Genomic DNA, 21,323 nt, shown 5'->3' with positions numbered 1-21,323 from the left:
ACTCTGATGGATTGCATTTTGACTTTCCAAATGCCCCATTACTACTTCCTTAATAATGGATTCCAACAATATCCCAACGACAGACGTTAAACTAACTGGTCTATAGTTTCCTACCTTCTGCCTCCCCCACCTTTTTGAATAAGGACGTTATATTAGCATTTAGCCACAACTGGAGTATTGTGTACAGTTCTGGTCACCACATTACAGGAAGGACGTAATAGCTCTGGAGAGAGTGCAGAGGAGGTTTACAAGAATGTTGCCAGGGTTAGAAAAGTGTAGCTACGAGGAGAGATTGGATAGGTTGGGGATATTTTCCTTAGAACAAAGAAGGCTGAGAGGTGATTTGATTGAGGTGTACAAAATTATGAGGGGAATATATAGAGTGGACAGGATAAAATTGTTTCCCTTGATGGAGAATTCTAGAACCAGGGGACATAGATTCAAGATAAGTGGCAGAAGGTGTAGGGGGGAACATGAGGAAGAACTTTTTTATGCAGAGGGTAGTGGGTGTCTGGAATTTGCTGCCCAAGTTGGTGGTGGAGGCAGAAACTTTAAACTCTTTTAAAAAGTACCTGGATCTGCACCTAAAGTGCTGTAAGCTGCAGGGCTATGAGTCAGGTGCAGGAAGGTGGGATTAGAAAGGGCACCTGGGTGTCCTCGGGCTGGCATGGACAAGATGGACCAAATGGCCTCCTTCTGTGCTGTAACTTTTCTATGGTTCTATGCTTTTGCTATCAGTTTTTACATTTTGCGCTAATTTTCTTTCATAATTTACCTTTGCTCTTTTTATTATTTTTTTTAGTAACCCTTTATTGATCTTTAAGTTTCCCAATCTTCCAGCCTGCCACTGACCTTTGCAATTTGGTATGCCTTAGTTTTTGCTTTTAAGTTATCTTTAACTTCCTTGCTTAGCCATGGATACTTTTCCCCCCTCTTACCATCTTTCTTCCTCATTGGGATATATTTTACTTGGGAGGAATTGAATATCTCCTTAAATATCTGCCACTGTTCATCAACTGTCCTACCTTGTAGTCTGCCTGCCCAGTCCACTAGGACCAAATCTACCCTCATACCTATGTAGTTACCTTTGTTTAACTCCAGAACACTAGTGTGGGACTCAAGTTTCTCGCTCTCAAACTGAACTTGAAATTCCATCATGTTATGATCACTCTTCCCTATAGGATCCTTTACCATGAGATCATTAATTAATCTCATCTCATTACACAAAACCAAATCCAGAATAGCCTGCTCCCTGGTTGGTTCCACAACATATTGCTCCAAGAAACAATCTCTAATACACTCGATGAACTCTCCCTCAAGGCTACCCTTGCCAGTTTGATTAGTCCAGTCTATATGCATATTAAAATCACCCATGATTATTGCTGTGCCTTTCTTACATGCTCCCAGTATTTCCTGGTTTATACTGTGTCCTACTGCTGAACTACTGTTTGGGGACCTATAGATTATTCCCACCAGGGACTTCTTTCCCTTGCTATTTTTTATTTCTACCCAGACTGACTCTATGTCTTGCTCTCTAGTGCCTATATCATTCCTCGCTATAGCACTGATCTCTTCCTTTACTAACAAAGCTACACCACCTCCTTTTCTTTCCTGCCTATCCTTCCAAAACACTGAGTACCCTTGGATATTCAACTCCCAAACCTGTTCTCCCTGTAACCATGTCTCAGTAATCGCCACCAAATCATACCTATTTATCTCTATTTGCACTGTTAACTCGTTAAGTTTTATTCCGAATGCTACGTACATTCAGATACAAAGCCTTTAAGTTTTCCCTGTTGTCAAATTTCCCTACTCATATGATTCTTTGGTGCAATGTGGCATTCAAACACTGTCCCTTCCTTTCACTTTTTGAAAGCAATCAGCCTCATCACTAAACTGCACTCTTACCCTCTTAAACTTTGATTTTTTATATTTCCATGCAACTGAACTCTCCCCCCTAAAGCCCTATCTACGACCCTAGTTATGCGATTTGCCAGGACACTGGTCCCAGCATGATTCAAGTGGAGCCTGTCTGAATGGAATAGCTCCCTCTTTCCCCAGTACTGGTGCCAATGTCCCATGAATTCGAACCCACTTCTCCCACACCAATCTTTGAGCCACGCATTTACCTCTTTAATCTTATTGACCCTGTGCCAATTAGCTAGTGGCTCAGGTAGTAATCCGGAGATTATTATCTTTTTGGTTCTGCTTTTCAATTTAGCCCCTAGCTGCTCGTGTTCCCTCAGCAGAACCTTTCCTTCTTCTACCTATATTGTTGGTACTCACGTGGACCACGACAACTGGATCTTTCCCCTCCAACTCCAAGTTCCTCTGCAGCCCAGATGAGATATCCTTAACCCGGGCACCAGGTAGTCAACACAGCTTTCGGGACTCTCGATCCTGGCTAGAGAACAGTATCTATTCCCCTAACTATACTATCCCCGATTACAGCTATATTTCTCTTTTCTCCTCCCACTTGAATGGCTCCCTATACCACGGTGCTATGGTCAGCTTATTCAACCTCCCTACAGTTCCCGCTCTCGTCCACACAGGGAGCAAGAATCTCGAACCTGTTGGATAAGGGCAAGGGCTGAGGCTCCTGCCATGCTACTCCCTGGATCCCTCTACCTGTCTCACTCATAGTCACACCCTCCTGTACCTGACCACTGGCCGAATTTAAGGTAGTTAATCTAAGGGGTGTGACTGTCTCCTGAAACTCTCCCCCTCCCTCATGTGTCGCAGTGTCTGAAACTCAGACTCCAGCTCATCAACTCTGAGCTGGAATTCCTTGAGCAACCAACATTTGCTACAGATGTGGTCACTAGGAACCGCAATGGGATCCACCAGCTCCCGCATCATGCAGCTACAACACATCACCTGGCCCTGCATTTCTATTTTATTTAATTAGTTTTTAAATTTCCTACCGGTGTTTAGTTTATCAATCTGTAAAATATTTCTTCTATTTACCTTTAATCTGAAAGCAAGTTAGAATAGAGATTCAAAATATACTTTTTATAATCAATTGGAACTTGCTCTCTCTGCTGAGTTGAAGCTGAAGTGTTAGGCCTCTGATCCTGGGCCTCAGTAGTCATCCTTAATCTGAAATCAACTTGGAATAGGTAGTTCAAACTAGCAGTTACTTACGGTTTTCTTGTGCTGTCACTTTGTTTTTCACTCGGCGACGGTGACTGCAGAGGACAATCCTCTCGGTATCTCCTCCAGTAGGAAGACTTATATATGGACAGGTCCTTAGTCTGACTAACAATGCCCTACCAGGAGGGTCCAAGTAGACATAATGGGTGGTGGGTTGACACTCCACTTCCATTGGGCACCGGTTCCTCTCTGCTCACTGGGTAACAAGTGTGGAGGTAACAAGTGTGGAGGTAAAATGTCTGCTGAAAATCCTACAGCCATGGGGAGGTTCAATTTTTCTTGGATACCAAAACTAGCACAAGGTGGTCTTATGGCGCAGTGGGTAGCTTCCCTGCATCTCAGCCAGACCTCTGGATTTAAGCCCCACTCCAGGAACTGATGACCACAGAAAGTGGTTCATAACACAGCTAAACAGATTGATTATCAACCATTAAATCCTTCCAATATGCATATGGCAGGCAGTTTGAGCAGGAGTGTCTCATAGTCAACTATGCTTGATGCAGAGTGGCACCTTGCAAACTATAGTCTCTGGCTTCAGGCTGGTGACCTGTTCCAGGGAAAAAGAGCTTTTGAAAACAGACGTGCTTCACCTGCCTCATGCATTTCTAGACATGGGAAATCTAAAGAAGAAAACATGCCCAACAGCAACCAAATGGATATTCCGTTTGTCCTGAGTAATGAAATATAGAGATAGAAAGGGGGTGTCTGATTCAAACTCCCAGCTCAACCACATCCATGAAGGAGTTCAATGTGTCGCCAACACTAACAAAATGAGAATAAGTTGAATGAAGTGGTCCATGTATCCTGGGATATGCATAGATAAAAAGGGAGGCATGTCTGGTGAAAATGTTAAATAAGAATTTGCCCTAATTGCAGAAATTGATCTCTCTATCATTACTGCACTCTGCATGGTAGCACCAGACAAAAAAAAATCCCTTTAAGCTACCAGTTTTGTCCTCCAAGGAACAATACCCCCCCACCACCCCGCACATTTCTGAGGAAGCCTATCATATTGTTTAAGGATACAGTAGCCACTCAAACCTTAATGTTTGGAAAAGACTTGTCACTTCCCCCACCCCCGGCAAGAAAATGGCACTTAAGTGAAATGCTTACTCAGAGCTGGTGCAAACACAATGGGCCAAATGGGCTTCATCTGTGCTGTAACACTCACTTCCAACCACTGAAAAACTTCCATTACTATTGCCTCCTTAATCATTTAGAACCCATTTACTTTCCTTTGCCTAAATCCAAAACCCTTAATCCTCTAAGTCTCCTCTGTGATACCTTGTCAAAGAATTTCAGTCGTCCACATACACTGCATTTTCCCCACCTGTAACCTCCAGAGTTTGTGGAAGTTTCTCCCTCTCTACTAACTCAGGTGATTTGTAAAGATGCTTGCTTTTTAAAAAAGTGTGTTCTGGATAATGTATACCTTTTTAAACAGCTTCTTCAACTCATCTTGCAACAAAGATTTGGGTATGTGAATCCCATCTATTCTGCTCCTTTAAAATGGTTTCTTTTAGTTTCCAGTTCTTCTCATCTTACTTCTGGAATGCATCACTCCGCATTAAGCACTATATTAATGCATTTTTTTCACTGTATGTTGCACTTTTATTACTGATCTTATCAAACCAAACTTTACCAAGAGATAGAGTGGATACCTACATTCAGCGTAGCAGTCTGCCTGGGGTCTGATTGCTTTACCTAGAGTGTAGCTGAGCCAAACCAGGAAGATTACAGACTTGGTCTCTGCTAAATTAAGTAGCAGATCTCAATCTCAAACTAGGTTAGTTTGTTGTAAGCTGCTGATATTCAGCTTAAAAATCATTCGCCAGGCAATTTCCCAAATCAGTTAGTTTTGAGATTTTCCTCCCTCTGCCATTAGTATTCATGACACCAGTCACTTTTTTGATGCAATAACAAAGACTAAGGGACAGTCCTGCATAAACCTAGGAAAATCCAATATAATGCATTTCACAATGGTAAAGGGTACAAACAAAAAGACTTCCCTTGATTGTGAAATGACATGAAACAGCTGCATTTTATTTCATTAGCAGCTAAAAGTCTACGTTACTTCTTTGAGCCCAAAGATTCACAAAATTCCAGTGAAAAATTTCCTGCAACTTGGAATTTTTCGTAACTTGACAAAAATCCAAGGCAAAAAGGCACAGCTTAAAACAGCAGGGAATGCATTTGCAGGATGCTGAGCTGAGAATTGTTGGCAGAAATGCATGGTTGCAAGTGGCAAAACAAGACAGGACAGTTAACCCAAAACACTCTCAAAAGGAGGGGAAGCAGAAAATCAACTTAGCTGATAGAAGCAATAACTTCAAAGACCAACATTTCCCAAATTCACACCTCTTAAATCTAGAGCCAGGAGAAGAGGAACTAGGAGAGACCTGTACTGACAAATGATCCAAACATTAGAGCATTGCATAAGTATTGCACAACAAAATTTCATCCAAATAATTTAAAATACTAGGGACTTGAAAAATTCTGAAGCGCAGCTATCCATTTATTTCAAAGATTAACTTCATTCTAACAAGATAATGATGTGATTTTAGGGTATCTAATATTCAAATGTTTTAAAACTCTCATCACTACAGATAGGTAATATGAAAGGCAGATAGGCCAAGCAGACAGGAAAGTGTAGGCAAAACTGACTAGAAGTACACAACTGCAATTATATCAAAGTTTATTGTTTACATACCACCAATACAATCTATTGCATTTTCATCTTTCACAATGTTAATGACAGTCAAACTCACTTCCAAGGTGCTACAAACTCCCATTAGCCTCCAATCTATAGACTAGAGGTAATTCTCACCAACTTTCTGCAAAGTCCACTGCTGTACAACTTGCTGTGCATACCCATAGTGTTTCGTTGCCAGAATGAAAACCCTAAATTGGAAAACCCCAACTTCGATAGCACAGTTTGCCTAATTTTAAGTACTGGCAATGGCAATAAATATCAGACCAGGTGACAAGAAGTTACCTAATGATAAGTAAATGAATGTAAGTGTATATAGCTAGCATGGCACAAGATGGTTCTTGACGCAGCAATGCAATAAAGAAGAACCCAAATACGAGGTAAACATTCTCTTTAATTTATGCCACTACGACGTCCATTCTTTTTGCAGTGAATCTCATTGCAAGGATACAATACAATACACCACCATGTCTAATCTGGCAATGTTAAATTCACTAATTAGTTCAAAGAGCCGGTCAATGGTGTGTCGGTCAGATTTCCAATGATGTGCAGCCAAACATTACAACTTGTCCAGGAAGTTATCCAGAGCTGGGATGCCCTCTTTCAGGCCCTTACGTTTACGGGTTTCAGCCACAACCTGGAATGGGCGGGTTGCTGAATCAAAAGGATCACCAGGTAGGATCTGCCAGTGGTCAAAGACACATTGTGGGAAAGCCTGGCCGCCTGTATTAGACCTCAGGTCAGCTGTGAAACCTGTTTAGAAAAAGTACAACACTTGACAATTCTCTCATTGTAATAATCATGAATTAAACCAATCAAAATTACAACCTATGCTACACAGCAGGAACATTGCCTCCAGAAAGCTAAAGCTCAGGGATCAATACATCCTAAGGATTGAAGACTAACAAATCAGAAATTAATTCATACACTTTTCTTGCTTAAAAGTGCAGACAAGCCCAACATACGCAAGAAGCCACTCACTGATTTTTGATGCTGTAAATAGTCTATGACTGGCAGAACAAATTTGACTTTAGCCAGTATTGCTATCCTACGTCCCTGTACTGCAATCAAGATGGAAAAGGTCTGACTGTAAAACTCAAGGGAGGAAAACGGAATGGGAAAGGAGCATTACAGACAAGTCATCCTGTTGCTGCGCTCAAGATTCACTAGTACTGGCAGTGCTTCACACCCGGACAATCATTTCAAAACCGTCTATGGGAAGGTGCATCAAATTACTTACCAAATGATTCATTTACGGGTAGGTAGGCCTTGACAACAAACATGGGTGTGCCCGCAACATGGGATTCCTCAAATACATGACCACGTTTCCTATTCAGTACACCATAGATACCACCAACCACCTGTTCAGGGCACTGTAATTCAAGGGATCATTACATTCATTAGTGCAATTCAAAAGGAACATTGGATTAACACTGAAGTCAAATGCTGTTGTCTTGAGAATTATCTGTCCCCTAGATAATTTTACAGCAAGTAAAAAAAGGGAAATCCATGGCCGTTTGCTAAGAAACATAATAGTTGATTATTCAATAGAGAATCACCAGAAAATCCATCTAACAGCTACTGGTTATATTGCAAAGCCTCCACCCGGTATTTCACTGCCCCATAGTGAAATGTCAACACCTCCAGCTCTAATTGGAAGTGCCTGAAATTGAGTTGGGTCAGAGGATCAGTTCAAGCACTCCCACTTCCAAGCTGAACAAAATGAGGCAAATTTTACAGATTATTAACAGCTTTCAGATTTGATTCTCCCAAAACATAATATTAACAAGTCCCAATACCTGAATCTCAACCAGATAGACTGGCTCCATGAGTCTTGGCTGGGCAGTCAGCACACAGGCATACAGACATCTTCTTGCAGTGGGGATGATCTGACCACCACCACGATGGATAGCATCAGCGTGCAGGGTTACATCGTGAATGTCAAATCGCACTCCGCGCATGTTCTCATCACACAGAGCACCCTGGAGGAAAAAGATGGAAAGCATTATGCTCTAGCTTGCCTACATCAAATAGAATAAAAATGTCCACAAGCTCATTAAACCACAGGTTGGCCCTCAGAGCCTGGTGCACAATCTTTTCGGAATACTAAGCATCAAAATCACAGATGTGCTTTTAATAAGTCAGCTTCACAGTATATTATATCAGTTCATTTCCAACTCTCTATTAGCCACCATGCATCTCCCTCCATCAGGTGTTCTAAGGCTCCACCTGTGGAGAGGTTACATCAAAAATCCAAAGCAATACAAAGGAAATAAGCTCACCTCTTTGGCTGCCCACTGAAATCCAGCAACAACGCTGTCCTTAATTTCATTGAGATATTGGACTCCCTTGGTCACATCAATTAGCATATTTGGCCCTGTACCATCAGGTCCAAAGCACCAGATCTTACGAGCTTCCGTGACATCCCACTCATACTTTTCAACAAGATATCTAGCACGTTGCTTGAGCTCTTGACGGGCAGCAACATCACCCTTATCGATGTCTTCTGGCAGGCCCTCGGGCATTGGTCGAGCCTTCATGTACAGCCTGTTGTGCTTGTTGGGAGACTTGGACAAACACATTACGTTGGATTCTTCAGCAACAGTCTCACGGTAAGACACAACTGGGTCAGATTTCTGGACACAAAAGAAAAAAAAAGCGCCAATCTTATGCTAGTTCATGTCAGCAGAAGCCCATGGGTACAATGCAAACCCACTGTCCTTACCTTAATGGGGATGCAAGCGTGGTCCTCTTCGAGATCTTTCAGGCAGATTTCCAAATGCAGCTCACCAGCACCAGCAATGATGTGTTCACCAGATTCCTCAATAATACACTAAAGAGAGAGACAAAGAAAGGCTTAGCAACACAACGATTTCATTTTTACCCCACCAAGACAATTTAACAAAACCACATGAATGACCTACCTGCACCATGGGGTCAGACTTAGCAAGGCGCTTCAGACCTTCAACCAACTTCGGCAGGTCAGCTGGGTTTTTGGCTTCAACAGCAACACGTACAACAGGGCTGACACTGAATTTCATCACTCTCAAATTGTGAGCTTGGTCATATGTGGTAATGGTTCCAGTCTTCACCAGGTATTGATCAACACCAACAAGCCCCACGATGTTTCCACAAGGCACATCTTCAATAGGCTCCACATAACGACCCATCATCAGAATTGTTCTGCAAGTCAAAATAAATGCGATAGTAATAAATAGAAAGGGCTCAAAACCATTCAATGAAACAACCCCAAAATCATTACCATTATATAGTGATCTCAGGAATCCTTACCCAATACTTTTGACTCCTGTGTTGTGTATTATTTTTCATCTCAAGAGGGGGTGAGACTTAATCGCCATCAATACATGTTGTGGTAAATATCTAATAGCTCTGATTGGATAAGTTTGCTACACTCAATGCAATGAATTTTAGACAAATTCCAAAACTGCCAAAATTACTAGATCTCCAAGAGAATACTTTTAAGTAAAGACCCTTAAATCAAGGGGTCAAATTGAGTTTTTAATAGTTACAGCATCATGGAGAGCACCTACAACCTATACCCCACAATACCAACCTTTGGATAGGCTTCAAGTAAAGGTCTTCCTTCTTGCCTGGAGTATAGTTTGGTCCCATGATTCGGACCTTAAGACCAGTAGAAACAACACCGGAGAAGACACGGCCAAAGGCATAGAATCTGCCCTTGTCAGTCGTGGGGACCATCTTGGAGATGTACATCATCAATGGGCCTTTTGCGTCACAGTTCTTAATGCCTTATGAAAAAGAAATAGGACTTTAAGTTCATTCTCGACACTAACTTTGCCTAGCAGCCTGAGAAAGAGCTATGTAGAAAGTGAAAATCCTCTCAGCCAGATTGTTTTGGTTTATAGCAAATGTCCAAATGGAAACTTTAACAAAATTTGGCACCGAGCCATATAAGGAGATACGAGGCCAGGTAGCCAAAAGCTTTTAGAGGTAGGTTTAAGGGGTACCTTAATAGGAAAGAGGCAGAGAAGTTTAGAGGGGGAAATTCTAAATTTAGGACCTGGCAGCTGAAGGCACACCCAGAAAAATACTCTGCATTTATATAGGGCATTCAGGTGTCTCAAAAAGCACCTTTTAGCCAATTAGCACTTTAAAAGTGCTATCGCTGTTGTGGGAAACACAGCAGTCAAGCAAGCTCTCATAACAGTGAGAATTACCAGATACGGCTCTTCAATGACTGAAGTGTAAATATTGGCCAGCATTCCAGGTTAACTCCCCATCTCTCTTGCTAGAGGATCTTTCATATTGATCCCAGGCAGCCTTGCTTTAACGTCTATCCAAAAGACAGGACCTCCAATAATGCAGCACTCCCTCATTACCGCGTTGGGCTATCAATTCTGCAGTGGGACTTGAACCCAGAATCTTCTGAATCAAGAGTGTGTTCTACCCCGAGCCACAGCTGAACAATTAATGATGCTAACAACACTGTTTAAGAGGCCAGAACCAGAGGAGCGCAGAGCTGGAGATAGTGAGAAAAAGGGAGTGGGGAAGGCCATGTTAAAATAAGAATTGCATTCCAAACATTAAATAATGAACTGGGAGCCAAATGTAGATCAGCAAGCACAGAAATGATAGGTGAACAGATTGGAGGAAGTTAGGACACAGGCAGATGTGGTCAGAAGCCCATCTCAGTGTCAAATACACCAAGGCTGCAATTAATCTGGTTCAGTCTCAAGACTGGGGTCAGGGGGACAGACAGAGTTGCTGGCAGGATCCGATAACAGCCAAGACATTGGAAAGGTCAAGAGAGGTGCCTGTGAGGTAGAGCAGAGGGTCAATACATGTGGAAATTGACACTGTTTTTGAAAGCTGCCGTCAAGGGACAGCAATAGATGAAAAATAGGAGGGAGCCAAGGACAGATCCTTGGAACACACCATGGATAATGGTGCAGGAGCAGGAAGGAGAGCCATTAGAGAGGATTCTCCAACTACAACTGCATAGAAAAGATTGCAACCGGACATGCAGTCTCACGCAGATGATAATGAAGGAGGCACTTGGGAGGAGGATGGTATCCAGTGTTGCAGACAGGGATGGCATACCACTGTCACAGTGGGTGCAACTGACTGATAAGAGCTGGTACTGTGGTAGACAGAAACCTGATTAGATGGATTCAAACATGGAGCTCTGGGAAAGATGGACATGAATTTGAGAGAGAAAAGGGAAGTTGGAGATGGGGAAGCCTTACAAGGATGGAGGGAAAAGACTGCAATATGTTCTGAGTTTGTCCTGCTCACACTGGAGTGGATGACAAGGAAATTTGCTACAGGGTTCGCATAGAAGGGAGTTGGTTTTAAAATACCAGATGTGGCATGCAGAAGCAGGCATCCAGATCTGCAGCAGGCAACACAACCGCGAGAAACCAAATCTAATGTGGATTAACCCTGCTAGAACAAGAAAACACTGTAGCAACAGAACCTTCACTTTGGATGGGGGAAAATGGTGGAAGATAGGAAGAAAGAAAATGAATGGGCTAGCTGAGCTGCGTCAGGTAATACATTGTAAAGTGGTGCACTGATATCCTATTGGAGTCCATGACATTTACTTTGCAGCTCCATTGGAAGCAAGCTTATTCAGGCTACACTTTGCGGCTCAACTCTTGGATAGTTTGTCTCAGCAAATGCACTTTTAACCTACCCATGGCAGCCTCATCATCAGGGGGTCCCTCATACAGAAGGTCACAACGATATCTCTGAGCAGTGACAGGAGATGGGAGGTGAATGGTGATCATCTGTAACAGAGCATCACCTGCGGGCAACCAGCGACGCATCACAGCCTGCACAAAAGAAAACTCTTTTCAAATTCAAAATTCAAGACACATGCTAAGAAACAGAAATACTAAAGTTACAGCAAGTGGTGTTTGTAACAAGAGAAATGAGGTGTCAATTTGAAGAAAAAAGGCATCTGAATCTGTATGCATGAAACAAGCCTAATGTTCAAACAATGCTCCAATATGGTGGCAAAGGAAAAGCTATTATACATTTGTCCTACTAGATCCTGAGAGAAGTGTGAACAGAAGTATAATCTTGAACTGAACAATAGTGCCAAGATACTTCAGCTGATCTTATGCCAGTTGGACTCTCTCTGGTTCCCTACAAGGCTGAAGAACTACTCACCTTTAGCAGAGGTTTGCCCTCTTTGGACTTATCTTCATTGTCCAGCTTAATGTCAAGCTTCTGAATTAATTTTTCAGTCTCTTCCTTCTTGAAATTCATAATTGCATCGAAGACCTGTGAAGAAAACACCCATCAGCATTACTTCATTGAAAGTGTTTTAAGATCAGTCCATTCATTGGTTTATGTGGCAGCATTTACATTGAGTGCCAATAGTTTCCTCTGCACCAACAGATCAAACTCCAGTTTAAAAATAAACTTCTTGAGCTTCAGACATTTGCTTTTCATCACTGAAGAGTCAGGTCAAAGTGAAGAAATTACAGACAGGTCATCACATTGAGCTCAGTATAAACCTTGTTAGTTCCCATGTGCTAGTTTGCCATCTTACCTTGAAGATCGGATCCAAGATAAGTTGACAGAAGGTTCTGGGCAACTTCTTACCATCAGCATTGTTAGAAGACTTGCTGAATTTACCAGCAGCAGGATCAAAATACCTGAAATGGAAAGGAAAGATAATGAAGAATCTGATGCCAGTTTTCTAAAGCCCACCTGGAACTGTTCACAGGAACCAGCAGCCCTATCTGACTTCCATAAAGAACTCCCAAGTCAATTACATGGGAAGTAAAAGGAGCATATTGTAAGTAGTAAATGTAAAAATGACAAATTGCTCATTTCTGCCAGTGTATCTATTCTGGTGTGTTGCATGTCACAATTAGCCAACCTCAGCAGTTTTGAAGCTCATTACAGATTGACTGACTAGACAGTAGCCAGTTACACACAAAGGGCGTGGAGGTATAAGCTTTAAATGATTTGAAATGGAATAAAAAGACAAAAGAAATCAAGTTATCCCAAAGGACTTTTGTAGCCACTGAATTACTTTTGAAGCTTGGCCACCGTTACATGGGAATGCCTGCTTGCATGCAGCAAACTTTTACACAGTTAAATAGTAATATTTTGTACTGGTTGAAGAAAACTGGTGGCCAGGACTCCACAATAGTATAAATGGGGTCGATTACATTTGCTTAAATGTTTAATATCTCACTTGAAAGATAGCCCCTGATCAAAACATGAACTTGAGTGCAATGTCTAGGTTGAAGTGGGCCTTAAAATTCATAATCTTCAAGTGTGATGCCTATCTAAACTAAGATAATATAAACCAAATGTAACCCTGTTGTAAATACTTGCATAAAGTACAAGTACTGCAATTTGAAATAATCAGGACATGCTGGAAACATCATCAGACAACATCGCTAGAGAAAGATGCAAGGTTGCTGATCTGAAACAGCTGTCTCTCTACAGAAAGAACTTGACCTGCTGAGTATTTTTGGGTGTGTCCTGGTTCTATCATAAAAACATTCTAGGTAATAAAAGCTCACCTATCACCCCACAGTTTTTTCATCATATCTTCTACTTTCTTGGCATGCTCGTGTGCTGTAAGGGCAGCATCACCCTTGGCAGAAAATTTGGCAACATACATCTCTGCAAACTGCTTTAGGGTGAAGGCCCAACCATGGAGTCCAGAACCAAAACCAACTGTTCCAAAAATTGGATCAACCTGAAAGAAAAAAAGCCATGGTTAGAGCTACCTGAGTGGGCCTGGCAGCAGGCAGCACAATGAATCACAATCCAAAGGATGGTACAGATAGGTTTTAGGCGTTATCACTAGTCATACGTCATAGCCATTCCCAGCTGTGCTAGACAGTATCCCATACAATTCTTTGAGAAGTGGGGAGAAATAGTTATGCTTGGAGGGAGTAAGTTATTGAGCGAATGCAATTTTTAAAAATAAAAATAAGGACAAGTACGCAGACTGCCCAAGTGAACTACTTATCTATTATAAAATCTGCAATTCCAATAGCATTTAGGAGCCAAGACTGGTTGGTAAACATTTGACAGCAATCACAGGAAGGTGAAATAAAATTTATCAATATGCATTTAATTCCTCTGCCAATCTGGCACACCTATAAGCAGGACACCAAACCCACCCCATTTCTTCTTAGCCAGATTCATGCTACAAGTTGTTTGCTCCTTGTGCTGTTTGCAGCTAGCACATATGGACATCAGATAGAGACAGGTTAGGTTAATGCTCTAACCAACAACCTTCCAAAACAGAAAATGCTGCAAATACTCAGGTCCACAGCATCTGAAGAAACATTCATTCATTCAGAAGGTCACAGTTCTGAACCTCTCACTTACTTATTTTGTTTTTGTATTATACTTCCAAAACCCTCCTTTAACAGAAAAATTACTGTCACTTCCAAAATGTCCAGCAGGAACAGGAAAACTAAAGAAATGCAAATGAAAGGCTTCAAGATATGGTTAGACTTAACAAGCTCTCTATGGCCTGTAACATAATTGTGCTAAATAAAAACCATAACGAACAGGAGTAAAGCTCATCTTTCTACCAAAGAACTATAATCCAATAAAGTACAAACCAACATTAGGAAATAAAATGTTCGCTCAGGACAGTTGGTTACAATCCAGTCAGAGATAGCAGTATGGTTCTGTAGTAGATTGGAAGGACTGTGGGGTGGTGGGGTGCAGGGTGGCGTGTGCGCAGTCCTAGAACCAGGGCACAATTTCAGAATAAGAGGTAGTCATCTAGGACTGAGGAGAAGGTGGACTTTCTTCAGTCGGAGGGTGATGAATCTTTGGAACTCTCTACCCCAGAGGACTGTAGAGGCTCAGTCATTTGCGTACGTTCAAAGTAGAGGCCGATAGATTTCCAGATGCCAATGAAATCAAGGGATATGAGGATAGAGCAGGAAGATGGTGTTGAGGTGGATCAGCCATGATCTAGTTAAATGGCGAAGCAGTCTCAAGGGGCTGAATGGCCTACTCCTGCTCCTATGTAGTAGTCAAGCAAGAAAGGGTCGTCAGGTAACCAACATCCAGAAATCTATCAGTTGGAGGCCTTGAGAATGAAAGAGATCTTTCAAATATTAACTGACAACTGATGGCAGTATAGAGGAGAAAAACAGGGACCAGAATTGGCTGCAGTGCTAGAATATACAATTGGTTCATACTCATTGGCGTTAGGCACATGCATCATTAATAGTAATAAAATCTCCACATGAAATCCATTTAATTGCACTCTTACCATAATGTTTCCCATTGGGCCATTCTCATCTTCACCGTAGGTAGAGATGATGACATTGACATTTTCCACAATGCGCTGGAAGGTCTGGTAGAGCTCCTCAGGGACAAGCTGCAGCTCAAGCAAGGCACGGTCCATTTTGTTCATCATCAGCACAGGCTTGATACGTTCAGCAATGGCCTGACGCAGCACGGTTTCAGTTTGCACGCATACCCCTGAAAAGAAGCAATAATTCCACTTTAGTCACAGGTTCAATTTAGAACCAAAGCAATTTATGCCTAGAGGTGCCACCTACAAGGCCATTTTAACCCAGATGTGAGGTGATGTTATTACAGGAAGCAGCTAGACCAGCATTCCATGGGATTAGTTGCAATCCTCAAACTCAGTTGCTGGTTCCAGCCATGCACGGAGTTTCTAAGCAGAAGCCAGCATCTCACTTCGCAAGAACTCAGCAGAAACTTGAGATCAGCATCTAGATTCTTGGCCATGGGTAAATAAGCCATTAGTAAAATTACTGAAAAAATTCAGTTTTAAAGCCCATTTACTTGGTTCACTTTTTGGTATAATGCAAAATGGTGGCCACTGTCATGCACGTATCACTTACCAGAGACACAGTCCACCACGACGAGAGCACCATCAGTTACACGCAGAGCAGCTGTTACTTCAGAGGAGAAATCAACATGCCCAGGTGAGTCGATCAAGTTGATGAGAAAACCACTGCCATCTTTGCACTGCTTGATGAAAGCCAAATCTTGCTCCTTGAGCTCGTAAAACAGGGAGATGGCACTATACCAAAACAAAAGTCAAAATAGTTATGTTATCTCTTATTGCAACAGCCAGCATGAAAGGCTTTAACTGGAGAGTAGCAACTATGCTGCATTGTGGAGTTATATTAGAATTGGCACCCTAGTGACACAGGGAAATAATATACACATGAAGGGGTGAGGTCATAACCAGGTTAGAGTAATGCTCAGTGCCCCAACTCTCTGACAACCAGCTGTAAAACCACTCAGGGAAGATGCAACTATCGACTTGATCTGGAAACCTCTGATACTGTAAAAGTGCAGCCTTCAAAATGAAGCAAATGGAAGAAAACGAAGTCCAAATCACTCACGTAGATTTAATGGTGATGCATCTTTCTTGTTCATCTTTGCGAGTGTCAGTGAACCTGGTTTCACCAGCACGTGAAGAGGCAATGATTCCAGCCTTCGACACCAGAGAGTCAGTGAGGGTGGACTTGCCGTGGTCCACATGCGCAATCACAGACATGTTACGGATGTTGGACTTTTTGTCCATGATGGCACGGATCTGGTCTACTGTGAAGTTCACCTGAAAAATGAGAAAGTGAGTCTCAGTGGAAGTACCAACTACATGGCCAGAAATGACTGCCTGTCAAGTAGAACAGAGAAAGCAAAGCTGTGTGCACACAAATTTGATGAAATTATTGCAAGATATATATGTCTTCGAGACAGCAATGACATTTGTGACGTGGCTCTCCTTACTCTGTTCCATAGTCCTACAATAAAAAGGGGGGAACCATCCCAATATGCTGAATATTTTACTTTAGCCCTCCCCCCAACCCCGACAAAAAACAGGACACTTGCAGATTGCACTAAACCAGATTCGTATTTATTCACAATTGCGAACCAACGCCGCATTGCAAGAGAAATTGGAGCACACTCTCCCTCCAATTTAAAAACACTCGAACAAATACAAGCCAAAACATACCATAGTTGACCTTAAATCAGGGGCTGCGGATCAATATCCTGTATTAGAGGTCGCTCCGAGGCTTTAAAAACACAGACGGGGCAGCTCTTGGAAATCCGATCACGTTAACTGCACCGTGTGCCGCAATCAGTCCCCGCTTAAGTAACAGGGCCGGATGAGTCAGGCTTCTGCCGCCGCCAAACAATGCGGAGGAGAAGCCCAGCGGCCCGGGGGCCACGTAACCCCGGTATCCACCCTGCAGACCCGGGGGGGGGGGGGGGTGACACCGGCCGGCGTCACAAGGACAAACCGCTGCGTGATTGACCCCCCCACTACCCCACCCTCCCTATGCGGCAACCGGACACCAGCTCCACGTGGCAAAAAGGGGCCGTTCGCCACCCCTGGAGCTGGATCAAGGATCCGAGGCCGCTTGAAGAACCCCCTCCCCCCGCCCCGGCCTCCCTCAATCCGGCCTCTGAGTGACGCACAGCCGCGCCCAGCGGGGCCGGAAACCAGGAGACCGCTCCCCCCCGTCCCCGCCCGCCGCACAAATCGCCCTCGGCACAATCAGCAGCAGAAACATCCCCCCCCCCCCCCCCCCGCCCTTCCCCAACCAGCCGGCTGCGCAACACCCGGGCCGGGCCTGACGGGAGGCCCACATCGCCTCCATTGTCACCGCGCCCGCCGCCCCTTCATCCGTGATAGGGGGGGGGGGGGCAGGGAGAAGGGGAAATATCGGCGCCGCCACCAACACATCCACCCTCAATATCGCGCTGAAAATTTGCACCAGGGTGCCCGGCGCCCGCTCTGATTTCGAAAAGGCGCCGCCGACTCACCATTTTGCCGGATGGCGGTGGATTGTTTGGCGCTGAGACTCCGGCTTCTATCCGCCTTACAGGACGGGCGGATGAGGAAAGGACCGGTTCCAGCAACTTCCGGCCTTTTACTAGCCGCAGCTGCGTCACGTGATCCCCGCCGTAGACCTGGTCCTCCCGGGCACCCCGCCACCTACAGGCGGGGAGGGCAAACTGCAACACCCCAAACCAAGTGGCAGAAACTCGTCATTCCAAGGACTTTAAATATAAACACAAATGTATTCAACCAACACTTTCAGATGGTGACAAATCAGATTTTGTTTATGATAAAGGCAAAATACCGAAGATGCTGAAAATCAAGGAAATAAAAACAGGAATTGCTGGAAATACTCAGCAGGTCTGGCTGCATCTGTGGAGAGAGAAGCAGAGTTTGAGTAGACTATGACTTCTTCAGAACTGGGAGTGGTGGGGTATCAGTGTGGCAGAGCAAATAGGGCTACGGAGTCCACCAGAATCTGAAGAGATAAAAGCAAAAAACTGCAGATGCTGGAAATCCAAAACAAAAATAAAAATACCTCGGAAAACTCAGCAGGTCTGGCAACATCTGCGGAGAGGAACACAGTTAACGTTTCGAGTCCGTATGACTCTTCAACAGAACTCTGAAGAGAGTTGGCTGCACAGGATTTCAGAAGTACAGTGCAGTCAATGTATGGAGGAATTTGACAGTAAGGATTTTGAAATTCATGGTCTGGAGGTCAGCAAAGTCAAGGGTGTTGGGTGGGTAGGATAGGATACGGGTCTAATATTATAGTTGAATTTGAATTTATAGAAGATAAGCTGCACAAGCATCGGGCAAATCATATCATTGTCATCGGCAGCCGTCCCTCGCTTCAAGGCTGATGTCTACGCAAGAGTCACAAATTTCTGCCATGAGTCTTCATATGACTGAACGGGCTGATTCTTGACCCACAGATCTTTGGGCACATGGGGCAGGATATCCCACCAGGTAGTGGGATCCAGAGTGCAGGATTTGCCTCCCTTTTTACCTTCTCCGTCACTGCCCTGCCTTATCATTAAAACATTGTCACTTAAAGCATGATGCAGCTTGGTGCACAAGTTGTCATTTTGAACAATAGGTGCACTGCGGCAGCAGTGTGTACCATATAAAAAATGCACAGCAGCAACCTGCCAAGCCTCCTTCAACAGCACCTTCCAAATGCTGCATCTTCTACCATCTGGAAGAACAAGGGCAGCAGATGCAAAGGAATACTACCAGCTGCAAGTTCCTCTCCAAGTCACATATGATCCTGGCTTGGAACTATATCACCATTTCTTCACAGTCGCTGGGTTGAAATTCAGGAACTCCCTCTGGAACAGCACTGTGGGTGTACCTACACCATATGGACTGCAGCAACTCAAAAAGGCAGTTCACCACTACCTTCTCATAGGCAATTAGGGATGGGTAATAAATGCTGGCCTAGCCAGTGACACTCGCACCCCTTGAACAGATTTTTAAAAAAAGGTAGTTGGGAAGCACTGAGTTATGGAGCAAGGATGATAACTTAGAGGTAATCATGTACACAATACCACAGTAATGTTTTTCCTTGGTGGTCTTAGCTTACTCTTCTGAAACATCCCATCACATATACGAGATACCCGCGTTCTTGGACTACCTTGCCAGAATCTTATTTTGTGATCCATCATCCCATTGATAATCTATTCCAGCTTTCTATCATTCTCTTAATGATAAAGTTATGGCCATCAGAATTTTCCTACATCTAAATTTCTCTATATTCCTGTAATTGAAAATCTTTATTAAATTGCTCCATATCCTGTTCTTTTCAAGAGTTAAATCTCAAAATAGATTTAACCTATCCTGTTGTTAGGAACTCTATCTGCCTCCTCTCTACCCATTTACCTAACCTATCCAGATTCCTTTGGATTACCACATACTTGTTAGCTAGTCCATCCCATTTGGTCTTGTACCAGGTGTTTGAGAACAATAATTCTCCAAATTATTTGTAGACCAGTGTTCAAACACCAACCCTCTGGAAACCCTGCAAAACTCTGAACAATTGGTTCCACTCTGATGCCTCCTAACACACTGCACTCAACACTACACCTGTTACACACCAATTCAGCCTTTGACATCTTTCCCACAGGAACACATATTATCTTTTATGTACAACATTAAGGCAGATGATATCACAAAAGGAAGCATATAAATAAGAGAGGATCTCAAAGGTAAGGAAGGATAGCATGCCATGGTCATATAGGATGTTTCTGACTGCTTTCTTGAAAAATAGAAATGCCTTGCATAGTAGAACACAGTAAAATTTCAAAATTTGCCAATGATACCAAACTTGAACGTGTGGCAAACAGTGAGGATGATACTAATCGACTGCAACAGGACTTCAATAGGCTAACAGAATGGGCAGATGGAATTTAATATAGAGAAGTGTGAGGTGATGCACTTTGGCAGAAGGGCTAGGGACAGGCAATATAGGCTTAATGGCACAGGTCTAAAACGTTTGTAGGGACAGACCGTCCTGGCAGTTAATGTGCAGATCTTTGAAGATGGCAGGATATATTGAGAGAGTAGTTAGCAAAGATATGGGATCTTTGACTTCATAAATAGTGGTATTGAGCACAAAAGCAGGGAAGCTTTGGTGAACCTTTATAAAGCTGTGATTATGCCCCAACTAGAGTATTGCATCCAGTTCTGGTCACAATTTAGAAAGGATGCAAAGGTCCTTTAGAGGGTGGAGAAGAGATTTACCACAACTGGTTCCAGAGATGAGGGATTTTAGTTATGAGGTTAAGTTGGAGATGCATGGGGCAATGGTGGTTGAGGGGAGATTTGATAGAGATGTACAAGATTATGACAGGTTTAGATAAGGTAGACAAAGAAGAGCTGTTCCTATTAGCTGATAGTACAAGGACTCAGGGACATAGATTTAAGGTTGTGGGCAAGAGATATGGGATGTGAGGAAAAACTTTTTTTTGCAGTGAGTGATGGTGACCTGGAACTCACTATGAGGGTGACAGAAGCAGAGACGATATATGATTTCAAAAGGGAATTGGATAGGCGCTTAAGGGAAATAAACTTGCAGGGCTAAGAGGATGTTGCGGGGGTGGTGGGGGGGGTGGGGGGGGGGGGTCGCGGGAGGAGAAAGGAGGGTGGATTGCTCTACAGAAAGCCAGCATGAATTTGATGGGCCAAATGACCTCATTCTGTGCATTATGATTCCATAACTGACTTGTCCAGTCTTGCTACTATTCAAAGCACAGAAACAACAAAGTAGAAGTGTGAGTAACACACAATTCCAATATTAGAAAACTTTGTGAAGATCATCCTCAAACAGGCCTGGCTATTCTAACTCACTAATTCCCAAATGGCCAGGAAACATCAGAAATCATGGTGACTTTTTAGTTCCAGAACAAAGAAAGAACAACAAAGAACAAAGAAAAGTACAGCACAGGAACAGGCCCTTCAGCCCTCCAAGCCTGCGCCGATCATATTGCCCGTCAACTAAAACATTTTGCACTTCCGGGGTCCGAATCCCTCTATTCCCATCCTATTCATGTATTTGTCAAGCTGCCTCTTAAACCCCACTATCGTACCTGCTTCCACCACCTCCTCTGGCAGCAAATTCCAGACACTCACTACCCTCTGCATAAAAAACTT

At 43.2% G+C, this 21,323-nt stretch overlaps 1 protein-coding gene and 1 long non-coding RNA gene across 2 annotated transcripts in view; one reads left to right on the top strand and one right to left on the bottom strand.

The window, feature by feature from the left end:
* Positions 1–6,237: 6,237 nt before the first annotated feature.
* LOC144688746 (elongation factor 2) lies at positions 6,238–17,808 on the bottom strand. The gene is made up of 15 exons (XM_078555655.1): positions 17,657–17,808; positions 16,228–16,442; positions 15,718–15,899; positions 15,117–15,328; positions 13,393–13,571; positions 12,405–12,510; positions 12,020–12,133; positions 11,541–11,679; positions 9,438–9,633; positions 8,788–9,046; positions 8,589–8,696; positions 8,146–8,499; positions 7,663–7,845; positions 7,104–7,236; positions 6,238–6,616 (listed from the first exon to the last, which is right to left on the bottom strand). Exons 1-15 carry the CDS (start codon positions 17,657–17,659, stop codon positions 6,423–6,425), a joined length of 2,577 nt encoding a protein of 858 aa, XP_078411781.1. The 5' UTR covers positions 17,660–17,808; the 3' UTR covers positions 6,238–6,422.
* The window catches only part of LOC144688755 (uncharacterized), a 35,417-nt gene continuing 31,902 nt past the window's right edge, over positions 17,809–21,323 (top strand). The window contains exon 1 of the long non-coding RNA XR_013578472.1: positions 17,809–18,342. This is a non-coding gene — a long non-coding RNA (uncharacterized LOC144688755). The remainder of the gene's footprint in view (positions 18,343–21,323) is intronic.

Source organism: Cetorhinus maximus, chromosome 13 (assembly GCF_964194155.1).
Source record: "Cetorhinus maximus chromosome 13, sCetMax3.hap1.1, whole genome shotgun sequence".
In the NCBI taxonomy this organism is placed as follows: Eukaryota; Metazoa; Chordata; class Chondrichthyes; order Lamniformes; family Cetorhinidae; genus Cetorhinus; species Cetorhinus maximus.
Note: the sequence above shows the minus strand (reverse complement) of the source record. Positions and strands in the feature narration are given on the sequence as shown.